At 36.8% G+C, this 24,599-nt stretch overlaps 1 protein-coding gene across 2 annotated transcripts; it reads left to right on the top strand.

The window, feature by feature from the left end:
* The first annotated feature begins 96 nt into the window (after positions 1 to 96).
* Positions 97 to 24,599, top strand: LOC117335228. Of its 2 annotated transcripts, XM_033895218.1 has the most exons (14): positions 97 to 207; positions 1,622 to 1,845; positions 2,104 to 3,255; positions 3,730 to 3,850; positions 4,282 to 4,396; positions 4,949 to 5,040; positions 5,490 to 5,553; positions 5,963 to 6,029; positions 6,376 to 6,452; positions 11,591 to 11,719; positions 13,713 to 13,759; positions 13,974 to 14,104; positions 14,930 to 15,036; positions 15,562 to 24,599. In XM_033895218.1, the coding sequence occupies exons 2-14, from the start codon at positions 1,706 to 1,708 to the stop codon at positions 15,699 to 15,701; spliced, it is 2,382 nt and encodes a 793-aa protein (XP_033751109.1). In that variant the 5' UTR covers positions 97 to 207; positions 1,622 to 1,705; the 3' UTR covers positions 15,702 to 24,599. The 2 variants fall into 2 exon arrangements, 1 of the variants encoding a protein (XP_033751109.1); XR_004534316.1 differs by lacking the exons at positions 97 to 207; positions 1,622 to 1,845; positions 2,104 to 3,255; ... (5 more) ...; positions 6,376 to 6,452; positions 11,591 to 11,719 and having other exon boundaries at positions 13,704 to 13,759; positions 15,562 to 22,448; positions 22,568 to 24,599.

Here is a 24,599-nt window from a genome sequence, read left to right as displayed (position 1 = left end):
AATTTACTATTTATTTGCATTACATAAATTCTAATTTTCTTAAAGATATATTTACTTTTTTATTTGATAGATAATAGAAATATTGAAGTAGATCTTGCTGCCGAAACCGGAAGTTGCAGCGACAAGTACTCGCTTGGAAGAGAAGATGATAAGGATTCGCAAACAAACATCATAAATCAGGCATTTGATTCTCATTTGTGCGGCGATGTATGTTTTATGCCCATGCTCTTTAATCAAAAACAGTCTTTTATTGTAAAATTTGTCGAAATCGATGTTTATACCTATGCTTTATTTATCTCCATTCGAATACATATGTCGCATTTTTTTTACACTTTTTTTTATTGTGACTGTCGACATGTCGTGATCAGGGGCCTGTCCGTTTATGCAGACAAATCGGTTCGTCAGTTTAGTTTTTAAATGTCATATTTCAAACATATATCTTGATGAACCTACAAATATTAATGTATCCCTTGGAAGGCTTTGTCAGGGTTCGTCTGAAAACAATATAACATCGGCCCTATAAAATCACCAGGTCCGTCTTTATTTCTTAAACAAACAACACTGGTCCAACCGTTTGGGCCACGAAAACGGACCAGTACCGTAGTCTAGGCTACGTGTATATCAGTGTTAGTTAGGTTGAAATAGAAGTGAGTATATTGGCGATTGTGCAAAGTCTCATTAGGCCTACAATGAAAAATTGTGTTGTGTGTCGTCGCAAAATATCAAACTTAATTCAAATACTGGTTAAAAGTTGGATCTGGTTAGCTAACAGAAATAAAGGAAAGGGTTTGGCTTAGGCCCACTGCATTAAATAATGTAAGATCACTTCACTTGCTCAGGTTAGCTGGAATTTTCCCTTTTGTCTGTGGTATGTTCGCCTTGTGAGCGAAAGCTAGTTTGAAGCCCAGCTTGCAATTACAATAACACAATAGGCCTATATGTTGTAAGATTTCTTATTGCATTGTTAAAGAACAGAAAATAAAATAATGCATAGATCTGCCTGTTGAGTCAAAAGAAACATGTTCTTCCAGCTCGGTGACAGAGATCATGATTAACACTTACTGTACAAGTGCTGCTATTCCATCACTGATGCGTTATTTCTATTGTCTTTAGAGGGATATTCTCTTGAGTCTGATCTTGATCGGTAGACTAGAGCATTGGACTTGAAAGCTTGTGGCCATAAGTTCAATCCTTGGTGAAAGCTCAGTGTTTGACTCTAAATGATGCCAAGATCTGACTCTTAATGATGCTGTTGATCTTGTGTTCTCAGGTGTTGTAGGAGATTGAAAGGCTTTGTTGGAACTCTAACTAGCTGATTATGACATTGAGTTTTCAATAGTTTGGCTGTTTTTAAGTGTATATATAGTAATTATCAATCGCTTTCTACAACTGTTCTAGCTTCGCACCAGAATGAAGAAGGAATTTATATTTAGCTCAATCAATAAAACACTGGACTGAACTCTGGAGGGCTTGTACTTTGGTGGAGGCACATGCAATGCTTACTTTTGGGTTACAAATTAAATATTTAACCTCATAAAAATAACTGCCACTCTTAAAGTTTCTAGTAAACCTTAAACTTACTACACTTTATACAAATTGTGATACATGTATTTCTTTACAGATCTTACAAAAGAAAGATAAGTACATGATACCCTGAAGATGTCAGTCAGGAACTAAACCCCCCTCGGCTCTGTGGATTTGAAGTATGTATCGTGGTAATGTTATATTATCAAATGGATCTGTGGCTTCCCCATATGGCATTGTACCTGGACAGCAGCAGCAACGGCCAGTCGTGGTGAATTCTATGTACCGATTTGGTCAACAGACTCAACAAGCCACATACAGGTACGCATTCCTATAACAATAATGGATAAACTTCAATGACGTGCACCTTAAGAATTGAATACTGTTGAACATTTTGTCAATACATTATACAAAGATATTTTCGATGTTAATTTTGAACCTGCATCCTTCAGAATCATTGCTTTGTTTACTGTCTAGATCTGTTTCTTTTTTTTTAATTTCATCTTACGTATCAACAACTAAATTTGAAGTCTATTTCTTTATAAACAACTTTTGTTGATTTTTTTTTTTAATTTTTAGGACTCGATTACCTGCTCAAGCTGTTTCTGGACAGCCATTGCGCATGCCAGCAGTGTCAGCAAGGTATGGTTCCTTACCGTATACAGTGAAGCCCACCCCTTTGGTTCCGACGGTAGCAGTCAGAAGTCAGACCCAGTCCCAGCAGTATAGTTCCACAGTTATTGGAGGTTCTGGTCAAACACAGCATTATTCTTCTGTAAGAAGTCAAACTCAACAGTTCTCAGCGGGACCAAAACCTGCCCCAAATGTACCGATCTGTGTAAACATACTCAACAACAACGCTAGCGCTGCTGCTGGCGCCCCCTTACAGCAATCTGCTGTGGAGAATGAACAGATACGGAGAGTGATACTTCAGAAGGCAAACATTCATCAGAGCCCAGGGAGTAAAACGGTTGTTACTAACAACACTATTGTCTCCAATAACACTATCATCAGAAACGATACGCATGATACGGTCGTGAGGAACAATACCATCGTTGCTAATAAAACTCTGGTGGCAAACAATACGCTAGTATCAAATAGTACGCTGGTGAAAAATATCAATCTTGTGAACAATTCTCAAATTGCTGTAGCAAACCTTGCCAGTAGAACTCCTAATCTTCCACAGCAAATCAGATTCGCTAACCAGTATAATGCAGAAATTCTGAAACAGATTGATGCAAAAAGAAGTAAATTATTAGCCCAACAATATTACAACAGACAAAGGTTTAGTCCTGTGCCTCATAATCAAACCAACAGTCAAAAAGAAAACGTAAATTTAATCCGCCTTCAAACTGAAAAATATCAAGGTAGTGATATCAGAGCGATTGAAGGAAGAACTTCACCTGCTAATTTGGACAGAAGTATTTCTCCTGACTGCATTGAAAGAAGCATTTCACCATTGGACACTGAAAAGAATAATTCACCATCTAAAGAAGACAATTCACAAGGTGACTCACTGAGTGACACTGAACCAAGCTGTTCATCTACTGCAATTAAAAGAAATATTTCCCCTTGTGAGTTTGAAAAAGTTGTTAAATCATCTGCGGACCAAATCGAAGAAGAGATTTCAGACATGGCATCAAAGAATTTTGAAAGGCCACGTAGCAGAGACTCGAGACCAAATTCCAGAAACTCTGATTCATATCAGGATCGGAGTTCAGGAAGTGGAAAGTAAGTTCTTTGTTTCTCAAAAATGTTTATGATTTGTTATGTTGCATATATATTTAAGGGAATTTTCCCTTGATCATTGTATATAATAGTATCAGATAACAGTAATTATGGATTAGCTTGCTTTGGTGAATATATATATTAAAGCAAACTGCATCAAACTGGCATTACATAATTCATATCATGTGTATGTACACTCAGTGACTCACCTTTCATACATAAGCCATTGATTTCCATTATCCAGATACTAGCTTAATAGGCATGTTTTATTGAAATGCAGATCAGAAAATAGACTGTTGGTCAGTTTACACTGTAATGATGTCACCTGCCAGGAAACACATTGTATGTAATTGTGCTTGTACTCATAACATAATTTTGTTGTGATCATGCAAAAAATTAAATCTGTCTGTCTTTTAATCAATTATATTGGAGCTTGATCAATGATATTTTATACAAATATATTATTTGTACTCGCAGGAGACGTGCAGACTCGCCCCATGGGGATGATACAAAGCGAGTTCGAGGCCTGCAGTGGGGACAAGGTGTGGAGAATGATGTTGCCCATTACCAGAACCCTGCCTATGCTGGAACCACAAAGGTACATAATATGGTATTCCTTTATCTTGTCTGAAGTGTTGAAAGCCTAATTAGTGTTAGGAGCTGATGACTGATGGCACTTAGGGAACTGTAAATACATGAATAACTTAGCATTGGATTTACTAAGAAAAACAATTATACCACTCCGGTCACCATGTACAAGCCAATCTTGGGGGGGGGGTGGGGTAATTTCTGTCGTAGAATGGGAGACAATAATTTTGTTGGGTGTCGCCTGAAAAAAGAGGTTATACATTTGACCAAATGTAGCAATACATGAACTATCAGCACCATCAGGCATTGTTCTTAAATGAAATGATACAAAACCCTACTGCTAGCCTGGAAAGTTAAATGCAAATTACCAGTCCTATTTCCTAATAAAACCAAACTATAACCAGTACATACAGACTACATGTGATAAATCCTTTGTTGTAGGCAAGTCAAGACATGTTGGATTACTTCCTCAAGAATCACCAGACTGAGTCAGCATTACAGAAGAAAATGGAGTTGAGGGACGCACTACTCGCAATAATAACTGCAGCTTTTCCTTGTAAGTCTATACAGATCGGTATACATCCTCAAACTGTACTGTACTAATCTTTCTATTGATATTGTGAAAACAGTGATGGTTTGCCATGCCAATGTTTATATTCTGATTTTAGATTGTATTTGTAGTAAATGCTTATTTCATAGAAATTTGTTTTATGCATTAAAGATTGAATTTAGAAAAAGAAAATGAAAAGTCCAAATTGTTAACATGAAGATGTAGATTTCTCGCTCAGTACACTCAGCAGTAGTGTTGAACAGATGGATTTCCTTTCATGAATTACACACTTATGATTGCCAGCATGTTCATCAGGCAATATTGTTTTATGATATGACAGCAGCTTGATGTAATAGGAAGACAATTTCTAACGAGAATTATTGATATAGGAATAATCCTGGACATGATTAAAGACTAAGAAATATTTTGCTTGTAAATTCAAGGGTAATGAAAAACTGAATTTCACCTTTAGATTGTTAGTAGCTCTTTGTATTACTGCTGTGACAACCTATGATATGTATACAGTGCTGTTATATCAAGCTGATTTTGTTTCGACAGATTGCAGTCTGTACATTGTTGGATCCTCTATGAGCGGGTTTGGTACTATGTCCAGCGATATGGATCTCTGTCTAAGTTTAAGTGACAAACATGTAAGTAAGAAACAATGGCTATAGTTTGTTTTCATAATTTGCAATATATTTTTTCTGCTGGTAGTAAATGGAAGGAACATGTTGATAGCTTCATTTACAAGCTTCAAATTATGAATTGACAATATCACACAAGTTCTTTGAGTCCTGGAATCCTGCCCGTCATGAAGTTTTGTAGAATAGTGTGAGGATTTGATGGTTTTGTGTACAAATGCATATAATATGTACCTTGCATTCTTTCTTGACAAGATAGGCTGAATTAAGAGAAAATGGGAATTAGAAATGCATATTCAGAAAAAAGGGATTCTTGTCTGTCATGAAGTTTCATAAAAGAAAATGATTCTTTTCAGTTTAATAACCATTTGTATGTACCCTGTATTCTTCTTTTATGAGGTATGCTGTATTCAGATAAAGTGGAATAAATAATTCCATTCCTTAATTTGTTTTTACAGATTGATCAGACAAAGGAAGCACCAGAGATTCTGTACCACATTAAAAAGGCCCTGGCCAACTGTAGTAAGTTGTCTCCCCTCCCCAGACGCTATTAGTTGTTTGGTTTGTTGATGTATAATGCTTTTAAAAGGGAATAGACTTGATAATGTAGAGATACTTTATTTCATGCCATCTTTCAAAATTGAAAAAAAAAAATTACCAAAAGGATAGAAATTATAATTTTAAACAACATTGGCAAACAAATAGACATTTTCCCCAACAGATTTTTTCCCTAAAATGATTTAGCAGAAGTGAGACTGCAGTCGTACTTTCCCAGTAGTGTCTCCCTCAATTTTAAGAGGTTGCATTTCTCAGAAAGTAAGATGACTACAGCAGACCAATGATTTTGGTGAAGGTTATACAAAGTTTCCTCATGATTACACATGGTGTCAATGCAGATAAGAAATGAGAGTTTATTTGTCTGTATTTACAGCCTTCCTGAGGGACGTGGTAGTTATCAGAGCCAAGGTGCCGATCCTTAGATTCACTGATAAAATCAGGTGAGTTGTAAATTCTCCTTATATGGGAGGAAGACTTCCGATTTTTACTCCTGTACCATTGAACCAAGGGGACTATAGATTTCCTCTCCGTCTATCTTACATGTGTACATAACGCCATCGTTTGTCAACACTCTAGCAGCTTCATTTCTGGAGGAAATTGCCATCATCTTATTACACAGAAATTGCCTTTGTACATAGATTTCATTGTCATATTCAAAAATCGTCTTTTTACATAAAATGGTCTTTGGACATGGATGTTATCATCATATTCAGAAACTGTCTTTTTACATTTGTTTGTTTGTAGTTTTTGAGAAGATTTTGAATTTGTTAATTGATTATTTTATAGTGAGGTGGAATGTGATGTGAATGTCAACAACGTTGTTGGTATCAGGAATACCCACCTGCTACGTTATTACTCTCAAGGTAAGGTATCAACCTACTGTCCTACTCACTAAGTTAAGTATCAGGAATACTCATCTACTGTCCTACTCACTAATTAAAGTATCAGGAATACCCATCTACTGTCCTACTCACTGAGTTAAGTATTGGGAATACCCATCTACTGTCCTACTCACTAATTAATGTATCGGGAATACCCATCTTCTGTCCTACTCACTAATTAAAGTATTGGGAATACCCATCTACTGTCCTACTCACTAAGTTAAGTATCAGGAATACCCATCTACTGTCCTACTCACTAAGTATTGGGAATACCCATCTACTGTCCTACTCACTAAGTATCGGGAATACCCATCTACTGTCCTACTCACTAATTAAAGTATCGGGAATACCCATCTACTGTCCTACTCACTAATTAAAGTATCAGGAATACTCATCAACTGTCCTACTCACTAATTAAAGTATCGGGAATACCCATCTACTGTCCTACTCACTAATTAAAGTATCAGGAATACCCATCTACTGTCCTACTCACTAATTAAAGTATTGGGAATACCCATCTACTGTCCTACTCACTAAGTATTGGGAATACCCATCTACTGTCCTACTCACTAAGTATTGGGAATACCCATCTACTGTCCTACTCACTAATTAAAGTATTGGGAATACTCATCTACTGTCCTACTCACTAAGTATCGGGAATACCCATCTACTGTCCTACTCACTAAGTATTGGGAATACCCATCTACTGTCCTACTCACTAAGTATTGGGAATACCCATCTACTGTCCTACTCACTAAGTATTGGGAATACCCATCTACTGTCCTACTCACTAATTAAAGTATCAGGAATACCCATCTACTGTCCTACTCACTAATTAAAGTATCAGGAATACCCATCTACTGTCCTACTCACTAATTAAAGTATCAGGAATACCCATCTACTGTCCTACTCACTAATTAAAGTATCAGGAATACCCATCTACTGTCCTACTCACTAATTAAAGTATCAGGAATACCCATCTACTGTCCTACTCACTTATTAAAGTATCAGGAATACCCATCTACTGTCCTACTCACTAATTAAAGTATCAGGAATACCCATCTACTGTCCTACTCACTAATTAAAGTATCAGGAATACCCATCTACTGTCCTACTCACTAATTAAAGTATCAGGAATACCCATCTACTGTCCTACTCACTAATTAAAGTATCAGGAATACCCATCTACTGTCCTACTCACTAATTAAAGTATCAGGAATACCCATCTACTGTCCTACTCACTAATTAAAGTATCAGGAATACCCATCTACTGTCCTACTCACTAATTAAAGTATCAGGAATACCCATCTACTGTCCTACTCACTTATTAAAGTATCAGGAATACCCATCTACTGTCCTACTCACTAATTAAAGTATCAGGAATACCCATCTACTGTCCTAATCACTAATTAAAGTATCAGGAATACCCATCTACTGTCCTACTCACTAATTAAAGTATCAGGAATACCCATCTACTGTCCTACTCACTAATTAAAGTATCAGGAATACTCATCAACTGTCCTACTCACTAAGTATCAGGAATACCCATCTACTGTCCTACTCACTAATTAAAGTATCGGGAATACCCATCTACTGTCCTACTCACTAATTAAAGTATCGGGAATACCCATCTACTGTCCTACTCACTAAGTATCGGGAATACCCATCTACTGTCCTACTCACTAAGTATCAGGAATACCCATCTACTGTCCTACTCACTAAGTATCAGGAATACCCATCTACTGTCCTACTCACTAATTAAAGTATCAGGAATACTCATCAACTGTCCTACTCACTAATTAAAGTATCAGGAATACCCATCTACTGTCCTACTCACTAATTAAAGTATCAGGAATACCCATCTACTGTCCTACTCACTAATTAAAGTATCAGGAATACTCATCAACTGTCCTACTCACTAAGTATCAGGAATACCCATCTACTGTCCTACTCACTAATTAAAGTATCGGGAATACTCATCTACTGTCCTACTCACTAAGTATCAGGAATACCCATCTACTGTCCTACTCACTAATTAAAGTATTGGGAATACCCATCTACTGTCCTACTCACTAAGTATTGGGAATACCCATCTACTGTCCTACTCACTAATTAAAGTATTGGGAATACCCATCTACTGTCCTACTCACTAATTAAAGTATCGGGAATACCCATCTACTGTCCTACTCACTAATTAAAGTATCAGGAATACCCATCTACTGTCCTACTCACTAAGTATCAGGAATACCCATCTACTGTCCTACTCACTAAGTATTGGGAATACCCATCTACTGTCCTACTCACTAAGTATCGGGAATACCCATCTACTGTCCTACTCACTAAGTTAAGTATCGGGAATACCCATCTACTGTCCTACTCACTAAGTTAAGTATCGGGAATACCCATCTACTGTCCTACTCACTAAGTTAAGTATCGGGAATACCCATCTACTGTCCTACTCACTAAGTTAAGTATCGGGAATACCCATCTACTGTCCTACTCACTAATTAAAGTATCGGGAATACCAATCTACTGTCCTACTCATTAAGTTAAGTATCGGGAATACCCATCTACTGTCCTACTCACTAAGTATCGGGAATACCCATCTACTGTCCTACTCACTAAGTATTGGGAATACCCATCTACTGTCCTACTCACTAAGTATCGGGAATACCCATCTACTGTCCTACTCACTAATTAAAGTATCGGGAATACCCATCTACTGTCCTACTCACTAAGTATTGGGAATACCCATCTACTGTCCTACTCACTAATTAAAGTATCAGGAATACCCATCTACTGTCCTACTCACTAATTAAAGTATCGGGAATACCCATCTACTGTCCTACTCACTGAGTTAAGTATCGGGAATACCCATCTACTGTCCTACTCACTAAGTTAAGTATCGGGAATACCCATCTACTGTCCTACTCACTAAGTTAAGTATTGGGAATACCCATCTACTGTCCTACTCACTAATTAAAGTATCAGGAATACCCATCTACTGTCCTACTCACTAATTAAAGTATCAGGAATACCCATCTACTGTCCTACTCACTGAGTTAAGTATCGGGAATACCCATCCACTGTCCTACTCACTAAGTTAAGTATCGGGAATACTCGTCTACTGTCCTACTCACTAAGTTAAGTATCGGGAATACCCATCTACTGTCCTACTCACTAAGTTAAGTATTGGGAATACCCATCTGCTGTCCTACTCACTAATTAAAGTATCAGGAATACCCATCTACTGTCCTACTCACTAAGTATCGGGAATATCCATCTACTGTCCTACTCACTAATTAAAGTATTGGGAATACCCATCTACTGTCCTACTCACTAAGTATCGGGAATACCCATCTACTGTCCTACTCACTAATTAAAGTATCGGGAATACCCATCTACTGTCCTACTCACTAATTAAAGTATCGGGAATACCCATCTACTGTCCTACTCACTAATTAAAGTATCGGGAATACCCATCTACTGTCCTACTCACTAAGTATTGGGAATACCCATCTACTGTCCTACTCACTAAGTATCGGGAATACCCATCTACTGTCCTACTCACTAAGTTAAGTATCGGGAATACTCATCTACTGTCCTACTCACTAAGTATCGGGAATACCCATCTACTGTCCTACTCACTAATTAAAGTATCAGGAATACCCATCTACTGTCCTACTCACTAAGTATTGGGAATACCCATCTACTGTCCTACTCACTAATTAAAGTATCGGGAATACCCATCTAGTGTCCTACTCGCTAATTAAAGTATCAGGAATACCCATCTACTGTCCTACTCACTAAGTATTGGGAATACCCATCTACTGTCCTACTCACTAATTAAAGTATCGGGAATACCCATCTAGTGTCCTACTCACTAATTAAAGTATCGGGAATACCCATCTACTGTCCTACTCACTAATTAAAGTATCAGGAATACCCATCTACTGTCCTACTCACTAAGTATTGGGAATACCCATCTACTGTCCTACTCACTAATTAAAGTATCAGGAATACCCATCTACTGTCCTACTCACTAATTAAAGTATCGGGAATACCCATCTACTGTCCTACTCACTAAGTATCGGGAATACCCATCTACTGTCCTACTCACTAATTAAAGTATCAGGAATACCCATCTACTGTCCTACTCACTAAGTATTGGGAATACCCATCTACTGTCCTACTCACTAATTAAAGTATCAGGAATACCCATCTACTGTCCTACTCACTAATTAAAGTATCGGGAATACCCATCTACTGTCCTACTCACTGAGTTAAGTATCGGGAATACCCATCAACTGTCCTATTCACTAAGTTAAGTATCGGGAATACCCATCTACTGTCCTACTCACTAAGTTAAGTATTGGGAATACCCATCTACTGTCCTACTCACTAATTAAAGTATCGGGAATACCCATCTACTGTCCTACTCACTAAGTATCGGGAATACCCATCTACTGTCCTACTCACTAAGTATCAGGAATACCCATCTACTGTCCTACTCACTAATTAAAGTATTGGGAATACCCATCTACTGTCCTACTCACTAAGTATTGGGAATACTCGTTTACTGTCCTACTCACTGATTAAAGTATCGGGAATACCCATCTACTGTCCTACTCACTAAGTATTGGGAATACCCATCTACTGTCCTGCTCACTAAGTATTGGGAATACCCATCTACTGTCCTACTCTCTAAGTTAGGTATCGGGAATACTCATCTACTGTCTACTCACTAAGTATTGGGAATACCCATCTACTGTCCAACTCACTAAGTATTGGGAATACTCGTTTACTGTCCTACTCACTAAGTTAGGTATCGGGAATACTCATCTACTGTCCTACTCACCGAGTTAAGTATTGGGAGTACCTACCTTTGGGTTAAAGTATCTACAGATCATTTTATGGCTAGTCTGAACAACTGTGTAATTTTCATGAAATTTTGCATCTGAAAATCTCGACTAGAAACATAACACAGTTTAATATATATTTTTCAACGTCATTTTGAAAATAGAATGGTTGAAAATCAAACCTCATATGATAAGACATAAAATGAAATGTCAGTGATGCATCCAATGCTGTATTAAATTGATATACTAATTTTCCTACAGTTGACTGGCGGGTTCGGCCTATGGTGCTGTTTGCCAAGAAGTGGGCTCGTTTCCATGATATCAATGATGCCTCCAAAGCTACCATCTCCAGCTATTCCCTAAGTCTGATGATAATCCACTACCTGCAATGTATGTATAATTAATATGAAGTCTATATTTAAGGATGTTTTCTCATATATAATACTTGTTATTTATGTTGAGTGTGTTCTCATGCATGAGTCATTTGGTCTTTAAAATTTATAAACTTTTTACCATACACATGAAATCCAGTGATGTCAACCTTGAAAATGACTGTTTTCAAAACATTTTCTGCTGGTTCATAGATATAAACATGAATGTACACACAATTTCATACAGTACAACCACCTGTTTTTAGCTCACCTGATCCGAAGGACCAAGGTGAGCTTATGCCATACCGTTGCGTCCGTCGTCCGTCCGTCTGTCAACAATTGACTTCTTCTTCATAACCACACATCAGAATTTGACCAAATTTGGTCAGAAGCATCCCTATGGATAGGGGACTCAGAATTGTACAAATGATGGGAGTGACCCCCTGGGGGCCTCTGGGGCGGGGCCAAAAGGGGTCATTTTTGCGCTATTGATATAAACGACTTCTTCTCTGAAACCAAGCAATGGCTATCACTCATATTTGCCTGGTAGCATCACTATTGGGTGGGGATTCAAAATTGTACAAATGATGGGGCTGACCCCCCAGGGGCCTGAGGGGCGGGGCCAAATGTGTTCAATCTGGCTATATTGATATAAATGACTTCTTCTCTGAAACCGAGCAATGCCTGTCATTCATATTTGCCTGGTAGCATCACTATGGGGTGGGGATTCAAAATTGTACAAATGATGGGACTGACCCCCAGGGGCCTGAGGGGTGGGGCCAAATGTGGCCAATCGGGCTATATTCATATAATTGACTTCTTCTCTGGAACCAAACAATGGATATCTCTCATATTTTACTGGAAGCATTACTATTGGGTAGGAATTTGAAATTGTACAAATGACGGGGCTGACCCCCTGGGGTCTGAGGGGCGGGGCCAAAAGGGGTCAGTTTTACAGAATTGATATAAACGACTTCTGCTCTGAAACTAAGCAATGGATATCACTCATATTTATCTGGTAGCATCCCTATGGAGTGGGGATTCAAAATTGTACAAATGGTGGGGCTGACCCCCAAGGGGTCTGAGGGGCGGGGCCAAATGGGGTCAATTTGGCTCTCTTAATATAAACGACTTCTTCTCTGAAACCAAGCGATAGATATCGCTCATATTTGCCTGGTAGCATCACTATGGGGTGGGGATTAAAAATTGTACAAATGATGGAGCTGACCCCGCAGGGGCCTGAGGGGCGGGGCCAAATGTGGTCAATTGGGCTATATTGATATTAGCGACTTCTTCTCTGAAACCAAGCAATGGATATTGCTCATATTTGCCTGGTAGCATCACTATTGGGTGGGCATTCAGAATTGTACAAATGGTGAGGCTGACCCCCCGGGGGCCTGAGGGGCGGGGCCAAGAGGGGTCAATTTGGCTGAATTGATATGAACAACTTCTTCTCTGAAACTTAGCAAGGGATATCGCTCATATTTGCCTGGTAGCATCCTTTTGGGTAGGGATTCAAAATTTTATAAAGGAAGGAACTGACCCCACTCCCCCCGGGGTGCAGAAGGCGGGGTCAAAAGGGGTCAATTGGTTTAAACAACTTCTTTTCTGAAAATAAGCAATGGATATCACTCACATTTGTGTGGTAGCATCCCTATGGGGTTGTGCCAAAAGTCAGTTTCATTTCATGGATTAATGCATTTTTTGACATCAAATCCTCACGTACCCATATAAAATGCCTATGATATATTGACATAGCAATACCAGTGACAAATATACTTAATCATCATTCTTGTTTCATATCTCATGAAATCCAGGTGAGCGATACAGGCTCTCTGGGCCTCTTGTTTGTTGTGGGTTAGATCCATATGGTGAATGCATTGAAAAATAATGAACTCTGTTACACTGGTAGTCTTGATGACTTCTTGGAATGATGATTTTAAAACAAATGACTCAGAGATAAGCTGTAATTATACTTTGGTATTTTTGTTAAAAAATGGATCTGATTTCAGATGGCTGTAGTCCGCCAGTTCTGCCGTCCCTACAGAAACTACATCCAGTGAGTATTCATTCAAACTTAAAGAATTCTTGTCATGTCACAACAAAGGCATTTTGTGGATGTTTTTTCTCATCCAAGTTACAGGTAGACCCTTAGATCTCAGCAAAATTTGGTGATCTTGGTGTATTTTTTGTCTGTAGATCTTCAAAATTTACAACATAATTATTTTTGATATATAGCCATTGTACATATAGTAATGTTTCTTTTTTATCAGAACTTGTTTGCAAAAAACATCGACATCAGAAACTTGAAAATGAACCATCAAATGGACTTCAAAGTGCAGAACCGCCAACCCCTTGGTGACCTGTTTGAGGGATTTCTGGAGTACTTCACCTACAAATTCGAGTTTGTACCATTAATTTTACTCCAACAAATGTGCACTTAATAGGATTTTTTGTAGAGAAAACATGTTTATTATTATCATGATTGGTGTTCAAATTGCTCTGATCCATGGTTATCTGTTCATCCATAACGGTCATTGTCATCACGATATTGAGAAGTACCATAAGGATCTGTCTCAAATTTGACATGTTTCAGTTTTGAGATGGATAAAAAAATGAATTGTCTGAGAGATGCCATTTTGTATATTGACAATAATGACGTTTGCTATCACTTCCCCTTAAAAAGTCATCTAACTAACGGATCATTCTCAAATTACACCTGTAGATTCCCTGTTGTCCCTACTTGTACATAAATAATATTAAGAGTGATCAAAAAAATAATTTGATGATACAGGGGAATAAGGAGGCACATCATTGATAATGGGCCTTAAAGGAATATAGAATATAGTATCACTACTCCCATCACCTCATTTATATCTGGAATAATAAGATGAATGATGATGTCATTGAGTTACTTGTATCCACTGATTTGAAATGAAAAATTATTGGAGATAGAAATTGTAAATGTGAGATTTAAGTACTGTAAGTATAACATGAAATATTTGTGTGTACTTTCTTTCATGATTTGGAGCTTTCAAATTATCCGTTGGGTACAATGGGTTTGCCCATGCAACAATAATATAACAATTATCAATAAATACAACAATATTCATTTTATTTATATTCATGGTTACACGTTAGCAATCACGAAAAAAAAACCAGAACTTTCTGTTTCAGGTTATACAGTATCAGTCTGAGTGTAATTTGTGTATATTTTTGTGTTTTTCAGTTTTGAAAATGATGTTATAAGTGTAAGAATGGGTACATCTATGACAAAGCGTATGGCTGTTACCCAGTCTGGGGAAGAAAAAAGCTGGAAACTTCTGAAAATTGAAGGTAACATCCCGCTGTTTCGAATATCAAACTAATTATCTCAAAATGTAAATAATATATTTCAAGATTTGAAAGTGTAGTTAACAAATCTTAATTCCATCCGAACGAGAATATGGAATGCTTGTTTTGAATATGATCAGAATAATTCAATAATTATTAATGATAACTGAACATACGCATATAACCTAAGGACTATTCCAGTGAAATATATGCCCCATGAAAGGACTCCGAAAAAAAAAAAGAAATTATATGGATGGTGAGGTGGCACAGAAGAGAATTATTATATGGTATTGAATTGATAAAAAAAATCTCTTTTGATGATCCTGTTTTGACAAACCTTCTTTGTACTGGAACAGCCCTAATGGTTTTATCTATGGATATACTGCCCTTTAAGTTCAACATGAAAAGTTCTGAGTATTTTGATAATAAAATGTTTCATGGTATGGTGAAACTTGTATTTTATCTTTAAAATGTTGTGTTTAATATGTACGTCATGGCATTATAAAATGAATGTGTTTTGTTTTACAGAGCCTTTTGACTTCACCAACACAGCCAGGTCTTGTTATGATGTAAACATCTTCGAAAGAGTGAAGAGAGTCATTCGTGTTAGTCATCGAAAGCTGAAACAGACTGGAAAGATGTCCTCACTGTTTGAATATCCATTCTAAGTTTGGACAAAAGACAGAAACTGTTCTCAAGATGTCTTATGATCATCAATTCGGATTTATAAGATATTTCAGCAGAAAAGGACCAACATGTGCTCGATAATCTGTTCTGAAACCCATTCAGACCCTGATTCAGTATTATATATCTTGAAATCATGATCAGAAAGCTTTAGAGCAAACACAAAAACCGAAATATATGATCAAGTCGATTCATCCTTTCCGATTTTTTATAAGAAATAATTATAGGAGAATATGTATGATCAATTTTGGTTTGAATAGGATGTCAAGTCTTAAGACTAGTCTCTGATCCACTGAAAACGCTTTGAATAGGAGGAACTGGTCAGATATATGACTTGTAGAGGAACATTGAGCAAACATAGCATCTACAAATAGTGAAAGCGATGGCTGAAGTCAAAGTTTAAACTAGTGGAAACTTTTATCTTTGTTAGCAGGAGCTCTTCAAGAAATCTGAAAATTTTCCCTTGGCTTCCTCTGAAACTGATCAGCATTCTGTCTGGAACAGAATTTTCTACATTGCGGCCAATGTGTACAGCACTAGTCCTACTGGCACCGATATACTCTACTGTGGATACCATGATGGGAATTTGTGATTTAAAAGTGTATATATCTCTGAACTGAACCAGTCGCACTAGATGTGTTGACTGACCTGACAAGACTGGTTCAGGCATCTTTAGAGCGATACATATAGTGTTATGAAGGGAAATCATTCTGCAGAAATGAGAGCAGAATTCAACGTCTGTGACAAGCTGGTGTTATATAGGGAAATCAGTCTCGAGAAATGAGGACGGAATTCAAAGTTTGTAACACAAGCGAGTTTTTGCAGAAAGATAAAATTTTGAATCACAGAATTTTCCAGCCGTATTTGACATGCACAAGTTATGAGTTGACTCGGTTCACAATGACAATTGTGTTATCTTAAATTGCACCAGAATCACTTATTAAATCAACATTGCTGTGTCCTTGTATACTATACGAAATCCAGTGATGACTGAAAAAAACATTCAAATTATTACTCTTGGACTTGGTGATAATCTTTAAACGTACTGTAAAAGCAAGTTTACACTGTATTTTGTGATTGACAGTCAAGTGTTAACCCACATGTGTGAAACCTGCAGTTTAGTGTTGGCTCTTTTTCTTGTCGGTGTGATAGCAGTACATGGTCGTGGGGTATAGGTATGTGTAAGAGGGGATACAGCTACGTGTTAAGACAGGTACCTATTTAGAGGAATACTGTTAGTAGTGTTATAGGTACATGTGAGTGTTGATAAGTTGGGGAAAAAAAACTTGTACATTTTTGTGAAGATATAGATATAGAAGTTGAAGTACAGGTTAATTCATGCATATATAACTGGTGCTAGTGGAGTAGATAACTGTAAATTAAAAATTAGAACATTTCATGAAGGAACTGGAGATTGTTGTGTGACCAGTAAAATAGTTACCCTCGGTTACATGTGTACACAGTAAAATAGTTACCCTCAGTTACATGTGTACACAGTAAAATAGTTACCCTCGGTTACATGTGTACACAGTAAAATAGTTACCCTCGGTTACATGCGTACACAGTAAAATAGTTACCCTCGGTTACATGTGTACCCAGTAAAATAGTTACCCTCAGTTACATGTGTACACAGTAAAATAGTTACCCTCAGTTACATGTGTACACAGTAAAATAGTAACCTTCGTTACATGTGTACCTAGTGATAGTTACCCTCGGTTACATGTGTACACAGTAAAATAGTAACCTTCGTTACATGTGTACCTAGTGATAGTTACCCTCGGTTACATGTGTACACAGTAAAATAGTAACCTTCGTTACATGTGTACCTAGTGATAGTTACCCTCGGTTACATGTGTACACAGTAAAATAGTAACCTTCGTTACATGTGTACCTAGTGATAGTTACCCTCGGTTACATGTGTACACAGTAAAATAGTAACCTTCGTTACATGTGTACACAGTAAAATAGTTACCCTCGGTTACATGTGTACCCAGTAAAATAGTTACCCTCGGTTACATGTGTACACAGTAAAATAGTAACCTTCGTTACATGTGTACCCAGTAAAATAGTTACCCTCGGTTACATGTGTACCTAGTGATAGTTACCCTCGGTTACATGTGTACCTAGTAATAGTTACCCTCGGTTACATGTGTACCTAGTGATAGTTACCCTCGGTTACATGTGTACCTAGTGATAGTTACCCTCGGTTACATGTGTACCTAGTGATAGTTACCCTCGGTTACATGTGTACCTAGTGATAGTTACCCTCGGTTACATGTGTACCTAGTGATAGTTACCCTCGGTTACAGAAGGGTAGTTAGGGTTCAGTGCGGACTAGAAAGTGACTGGTGTCTGATATGTATAGTATTCAATAAATTATAAACTATACCCACATATAAATGAGGATGCTAAAATTCATATACTTGTTTATTATTGTACATTGTAAAAATTATATGATTTGTTCAACATGAGAAATGTTCCATTTTATTTCATTTGGTTTTTACTAACCACCTGATATACTTCAGTATATTATCTCCTTGAACTTAGTAAAGTTATTCAAAAATTCTTTTACTTTAAACTGAGTTAGAAAAAAATTCCAAAATATGGCGCAGAAAATAAAACTGAGGAGGGTCTGAGTCTTCAAGTGTAAAGTGTACAGGGAATGTTTTGGTCAGTGACACGCTTGGTTTTTTGGGCGAGTTCCAACTGTGTTAATGGAGATGATATCAAAGTATTTCAGTTAGTAAGTAAAAACCTCATTCATAAAATTATAACTTGAAAAAAGCAAATTTTCACAACGATTTTAGTTTTTTCATGGTCATGGTACAATGAATATTTCATGTAGTGTTAGAAGTTAATTACTTATGAAGTATTACTGTACAGAGTGCTATATATATGATTTTTGAGAGATAACTTATCATTGATTTAGGGCAGGAGAACGATAAACATCAAATGTATGTATATTTGTTTCAAGGTAACTGTACCATACTGATATGTCTGTTTTGAGAGAATGTTATACATGTTAATGAAATCTTGTCGTACTGTAATCACAAATAACATAACCAATTATCAATTTTTGCAAATTCATTCTCTTTCATAAGTATTTGCAAGAGTTTGATGATTGCAAGTTCCGAGACCAATGCACATTATACATTTTAAATAAGAGGGACGATTACATGGAAACTAGTATTAATCCTTCATATGTCCATGTATACAGTTTTGTGTTCAACACTGTTGCCATAGTGAAATTATCAAAACCATTCTGTGCTTTTCGTTTAAGTCAGGATGTCAATTACAATCTCCCACTTTGTCTATAGAGTGAGATTACAGACTGTATACTAATAATATATTATTTAATTATTTCAGTCATTTTGTAAGGCTTTTTTTCCTTTTATATGAGAATTTATATTAGTACAACATACATTTTATCTGTATCTTAGAGAATATGTAAAACTGTATACTAGTTAGTCTATTAAAGCATATACCAGGGGTCAATTTCAACAATATTCTTTAACCTAAAATTTTGCATTGGAAAGCATTACAGAATTTTTCGTTTAAATTAAGTACTGTTTTCCTATGGAATAATTCAAGTTATGGAATGTTGATGAAACTATGGCCAGGTATATTGTGTATGGTTTAGTATTTATTATTTAAGTAGATTTAAAGAAAAATGTGGTGTATTTTTTGTATAATATGCACTTTTGATTTACTACTATGTACCAGGTATACAAAAATGAGTTGACTGACACTGCCCTATTGTAGATAAAATATCACTAGTACTACAGCTAGCAGATTTATATATCACGAGTAGAACAGCTAGCAGATCTATATATCACCAGTAAATCAGCAAGCAGATTTATATTAGTGCCGACTGTGTGATATGTACGTTAAAATCACTAAATCCATGAAATTGAGACTATCGAGTTATTTATGACAGAAAAATAATTGTACATGGTTAAAGGTTACCAGTTTAAGTTATCATACAAATAACATAGGTGTAAAAATAAACCTGTTTAAGTTGAATTTAGAAACTGTTTGATATATATAGATTCTCATCAGACTGAAAGTTTTGTTATGGCTGGTCCAGACTTGCATTAATATTGTCTGATAAAGAATAGCAGAATTGGTCCTGAGGATAAAAAGGACACGAAAAATAGTTTTACTCCTACTATCAATGATGATGTTTTATGATATCTCAATTCAAATTTGCAATCAGACCAAAGTGTAAAGTAAACAATCAAGCTATTGTATTGCTGTTAGAAAAGGAAGAAGTAATATTAAAAGGTCAACTGCAGGGGCATAGAGTCTAGAAAAGTCCTTGAATGAACTGATGGCTTTGCAAAGCCTTAAATCCTGGCCTATGTATGTCCGTATAAACTCATTTATTTTCCATGCATTTAACTACACAGGGACATAAATATGGGGAAATGCAAATTAAGTTGAAATTTGGAGAGTGACTCTTTGTTTAAAACTTGGGTGCATGAATTCAAAGACGTAATTTTAAAGATGAATTGCTTGTTGTGTTGCACTTATTGGCCTGAAAAATGATGAATTTACACTGAATTGCAAGTTAAATGTGTGACTGAGGATCCATACCTTGCAAAAATATTTAATGTAAAATGTGTTTTATTCCATTGCAATAACATTTGTTGAAATTGAAAATTAATATCATGGCTAGTATTGTTGCGGCAGAAGATGATCTTGCTAAGAAGGTTAACATCTATTATAAAATAAACTTATTAGTAAAATATATCATTGAGATAACTGAGACAACTATAATTGTTCTGTGTGGTGATTGATATATTGATATTCTATGTAAAGATGTAAGCAGTATTGTGGTATATAAACCATATTTATTAGTTTCCTACAGGTGAAACTGGGAGGACTATTGGTTTCCTCCCCATCTGTCAGTCCGCCCACTCAGTTTCCCTCATTTTTCTCAGCCATGTTTCAACTTAAGTTGATGAAAGTTAGTATGCAACTTCAGTATGAGTAGCTACAGATAAGGTTTGAGTTTCAGGTTTTTTTTGTTATGGTCAAGGTTACTAAAAAGTGTATATTTAGCAGGGGCTGGTAGGGTACATGTATTGCTTTGGAGTATAAGCATTACCCAGCATGCTTGTTTAACTTTTCAAGTCTTGCCCATCCAACACAATTTAAAAAGCAGCAATGTATTTTTTATTGGAGTGACATTTTTTCTTAATTTTCATACATTCATCCATGGTCATTTCTCATCTGTGGTCCTGGGAAGAGGAATTAGGTTGGGACTTTGTGGAGTTATAGCTTTTTTGTATCAAAAGCATTGTTACAAGATGATTAATTTTATTCATTTATAGTTCACAGAAGATATTCTTTGAAAAGTTAAAATGAATTGTTTGAAAAATTGATTGTGAAATTCTAGTTTCAGTTGAAAAATTCATTCCTTCTCTGTTTGAACTCTTAGATAAATGCATAAGCTTTAAGTATTACATATTTCTAAATTACATTTTCTTTTATTAAAACATTCAATCCATGCAATTTAAAATCATGAGAATTAAATTAGTTGCCATTTTCTAACTGGTGACTTTTGGATTTACCAAGTATGTTCACCTTTTTTGCAAGATCTTTTTACTTCAGCTTTCAATCTGGAATTATTCTTGCATGGAATTTTGTTTTTCATTCACTAATTCAGCTTTGGTGATTATGTAAGTAGACTTTAGGTCTTAATTAGCAATATGTTAGTGTTGTGAATGTGTTGTCTATCAAATTGTTTCGTAGATTGTGATGTGTGTTGTTATACCTTAGTAAATGTACATTTAGTATATCAGAATAATATATTTCATCAGCAGATTAGCAGTTTATCCTGTGTTTGACATTTGAGATTATTAGATTTTTGAAAATTTTGTTACTACTGACCAAGGCAGGTATACCATTTTCTTGTTTAAATCATATTCTGTTCATCAGTCCTCAAGTCAAATATCTTTTTGATTAAGTACTCACAAGGCTCCCACCTCAGATAGCCGACAAGCTAGGCAGTCTGTACTGATTAAGTACTCACTAGGTACCCAGATAGCTGACAAGTTATGCAGTCTTTACTTGATTAAGTACCCAGATAGCTGACAAGCTAGACAGTCTGTACTTGATTTAGTACTCACTAGGTACCCAGATAGCCGACAAGTTAGGTAGTCTGTACTTGATTTAGTACTCACTAGGTACCCAGATAGCTGACAAGCTAGACAGTCTGTACTTGATTTAGTACTCACAAGGTACCCAGATAGCCGACAAGCTAGGCAGTCTGTACTTGATTTAGTACTCACTAGGCGCCAAGATAGCTGACAAGTTATGCAGTCTGTATTTGATTTAGTACTCACTAGGTACCCAGATAGCTGACAAGTTAGGCAGTCTGTACTTGATTTAGTACTCACTAGGTACCCAGATAGCCGACAAGCTAGGCAGTCTTTACTTGATTTAGTACTCACTAGGCGCCAAGATAGCTGACAAGCTAGACAGTCTGTATTTGATTTTGTACTCACAAAGTACCAAGATAGCTGACAAGCTAGACAGTCTGTACTTGATTTAGTACTCACTAGGTACCCAGATAGCTGACAAGCTAGGCAGTCTGTACTTGATTCAGTACTCACAAGGTACCCAGATAGCTGACAAGCTAGACAGTCTGTACTCAGTCTGTACTTGATTTAGTACTCACTAGGCGCCAAGATAGCTGACAAGCTAGGCAGTCTGTACTTGATTAAGTACTCACAAGGTACCCAGATAGCTGACGAGCTAGGCAGTCTGTACTTTATTTAGTACTCACTAGGCGCCCAGATAGCCGACAAGCTAGGCAGTCTGTACTTGATTTAGTACTCACTAGGTACCCAGATAGCTGACAAGTTAGGCAGTCTGTACTTGATTTAGTACTCACTAGGTACCCAGATAGCTGACAAGCTAGACAGTCTGTACTTGATTTAGTACTCACAAGGTACCCAGATAGCCGACAAGCTAGGCAGTCTGTACTTGATTTAGTACTCACAAGGTACCCAGATAGCCGACAAGCTAGACAGTCTGTACTTGATTTAGTACTCACTAGGCGCCAAGATAGCTGACAAGTTATGCAGTCTGTATTTGATTTAGTACTCACTAGGTACCCAGATAGCTGACAAGTTAGGCAGTCTGTACTTGATTTAGTACTCACTAGGTACCCAGATAGCTGACAAGCTAGACAGTCTGTACTTGATTTAGTACTCACTAGGCGCCAAGATAGCCGACAAGCTAGGCAGTCTGTACTTGATTAAGTACTCACAAGGTACCCAGATAGCTGAAGAGCTAGGCAGTCTGTACTTTATTTAGTACTCACTAGGCGCCCAGATAGCAGACAAGCTAGGCAGTCTGTACTTGATTTAGTACTCACTAGGTACCCAGATAGCTGACAAGTTAGGCAGTCTGTACTTGATTTAGTACTCACTAGGTACCCAGATAGCTGACAAGTTAGGAAGTCTGTACTTAATTTAGTACTCACTAGGTACCCAGATAGCCGACAAGCTAGGCAGTCTTTACTTGATTTAGTACTCACTAGGCGCCAAGATAGCTGACAAGCTAGACAGTCTGTATTTGATTTTGTACTCACAAAGTACCAAGATAGCTGACAAGCTAGACAGTCTGTACTTGATTTAGTACTCACTAGGCGCCAAGATAGCTGACAAGCTAGACAGTCTGTATTTGATTTAGTACTCACTAGGTACCCAAATAGCTGACAAGTTAGGCAGTCTGTACTTGATTTAGTACTCACTAGGTACCCAGATAGCCGACAAGCTAGGCAGTCTTTACTTGATTTAGTACTCACTAGGCGCCAAGATAGCTGACAAGCTAGACAGTCTGTATTTGATTTTGTACTCACAAAGTACCAAGATAGCCGACAAGCTAGGCAGTCTGTACTTGATTTAGTACTCACTAGGTACCCAGATAGCTGACAAGCTAGGCAGTCTTTACTTGATTTAGTACTCACAAGGTACCCAGATAGCCGACAAGCTAGACCGTCTGCACTTGATTTAGTACTCACAAGGTACCCAGATAGTCGACAAGCTAGGCAGTCTGTACTTGATTAAGTACCCAGATAGCTGACAAGCTAGGCAGTCTTTACTTGATTAAGTACCCAGATAGCTGACAAGTTAGGCAGTCTGTACTTGATTTAGTACTCACTAGGTACCCAGATAGCTGACAAGCTAGACAGTCTGTACTTGATTTAGTACTCACAAGGTACCCAGATAGCTGACAAGTTAGACAGTCTGTACTGATTAAGTGCTCACCATTATTATGAAATTTTGTTATTTATTAGGCTATAAACTGCAGAAAAAGCATTAAAGTGACCATTTGTACAAAATAAGATTTGCATTATAATAAGTGTACCAGTGCACCTGTAAAAAGTGGCTAGAACTTTGGAAACTAATGATAGTAAGTCTGACAGCACTTTTGTACACATCTACCGCAAAAATACCTTTCAAGACCTTCCACAAATTTTCTACTATTTCACAAACAGAATTTCAAGATTTCTATAAATTTCATTGACCAATATATGTATTTATAATCAGTGATGTCTTTGTTTCAAACTATCATCCTCAAGTCAATATCAGTAATCTTAATATATTTCTAAGTACCATACAAACATATTCAATAAGTTGTCATGGTAAATCTTTCACTATGGTAGCATTTTTTTACTCTCTTAATGTGATGTGGTTTTGGTTTGATGAGAGAAATATGATTGGATTTGTTGTGTTGTTATTTGTAATCAGTATCTAGTAAACCTGTTGCATCCTTAAGAGTGTACTAGTAAACTGTATACCTCATCCAGACTATTGTATTATCTGCAGTGAGAAACTCATTGAAAATAAATATTTTTCGTTACTTTT

Source organism: Pecten maximus, chromosome 9 (assembly GCF_902652985.1).
Source record: "Pecten maximus chromosome 9, xPecMax1.1, whole genome shotgun sequence".
In the NCBI taxonomy this organism is placed as follows: domain Eukaryota; kingdom Metazoa; phylum Mollusca; class Bivalvia; order Pectinida; family Pectinidae; genus Pecten; species Pecten maximus.
The sequence above is the reverse complement of the archived record's forward strand: the minus strand, read 5'-3'. Positions and strand labels throughout refer to the sequence as shown.

Excerpts from the sequence above, each read along its gene's own strand:
- LOC117335228 (XM_033895218.1), top strand. The coding sequence starts at position 1,706 with ATGTATCGTGGTAATGTTATATTATCAAATGGATCTGTGGCTTCCCCA. Across the intron at positions 13,760-13,973 it reads CCCTACAGAAACTACATCCA|AACTTGTTTGCAAAAAACAT; the intron begins GTGAGTATTCAT and ends CTTTTTTATCAG. Across the intron at positions 14,105-14,929 it reads TACTTCACCTACAAATTCGA|TTTTGAAAATGATGTTATAA; the intron begins GTTTGTACCATT and ends TGTGTTTTTCAG.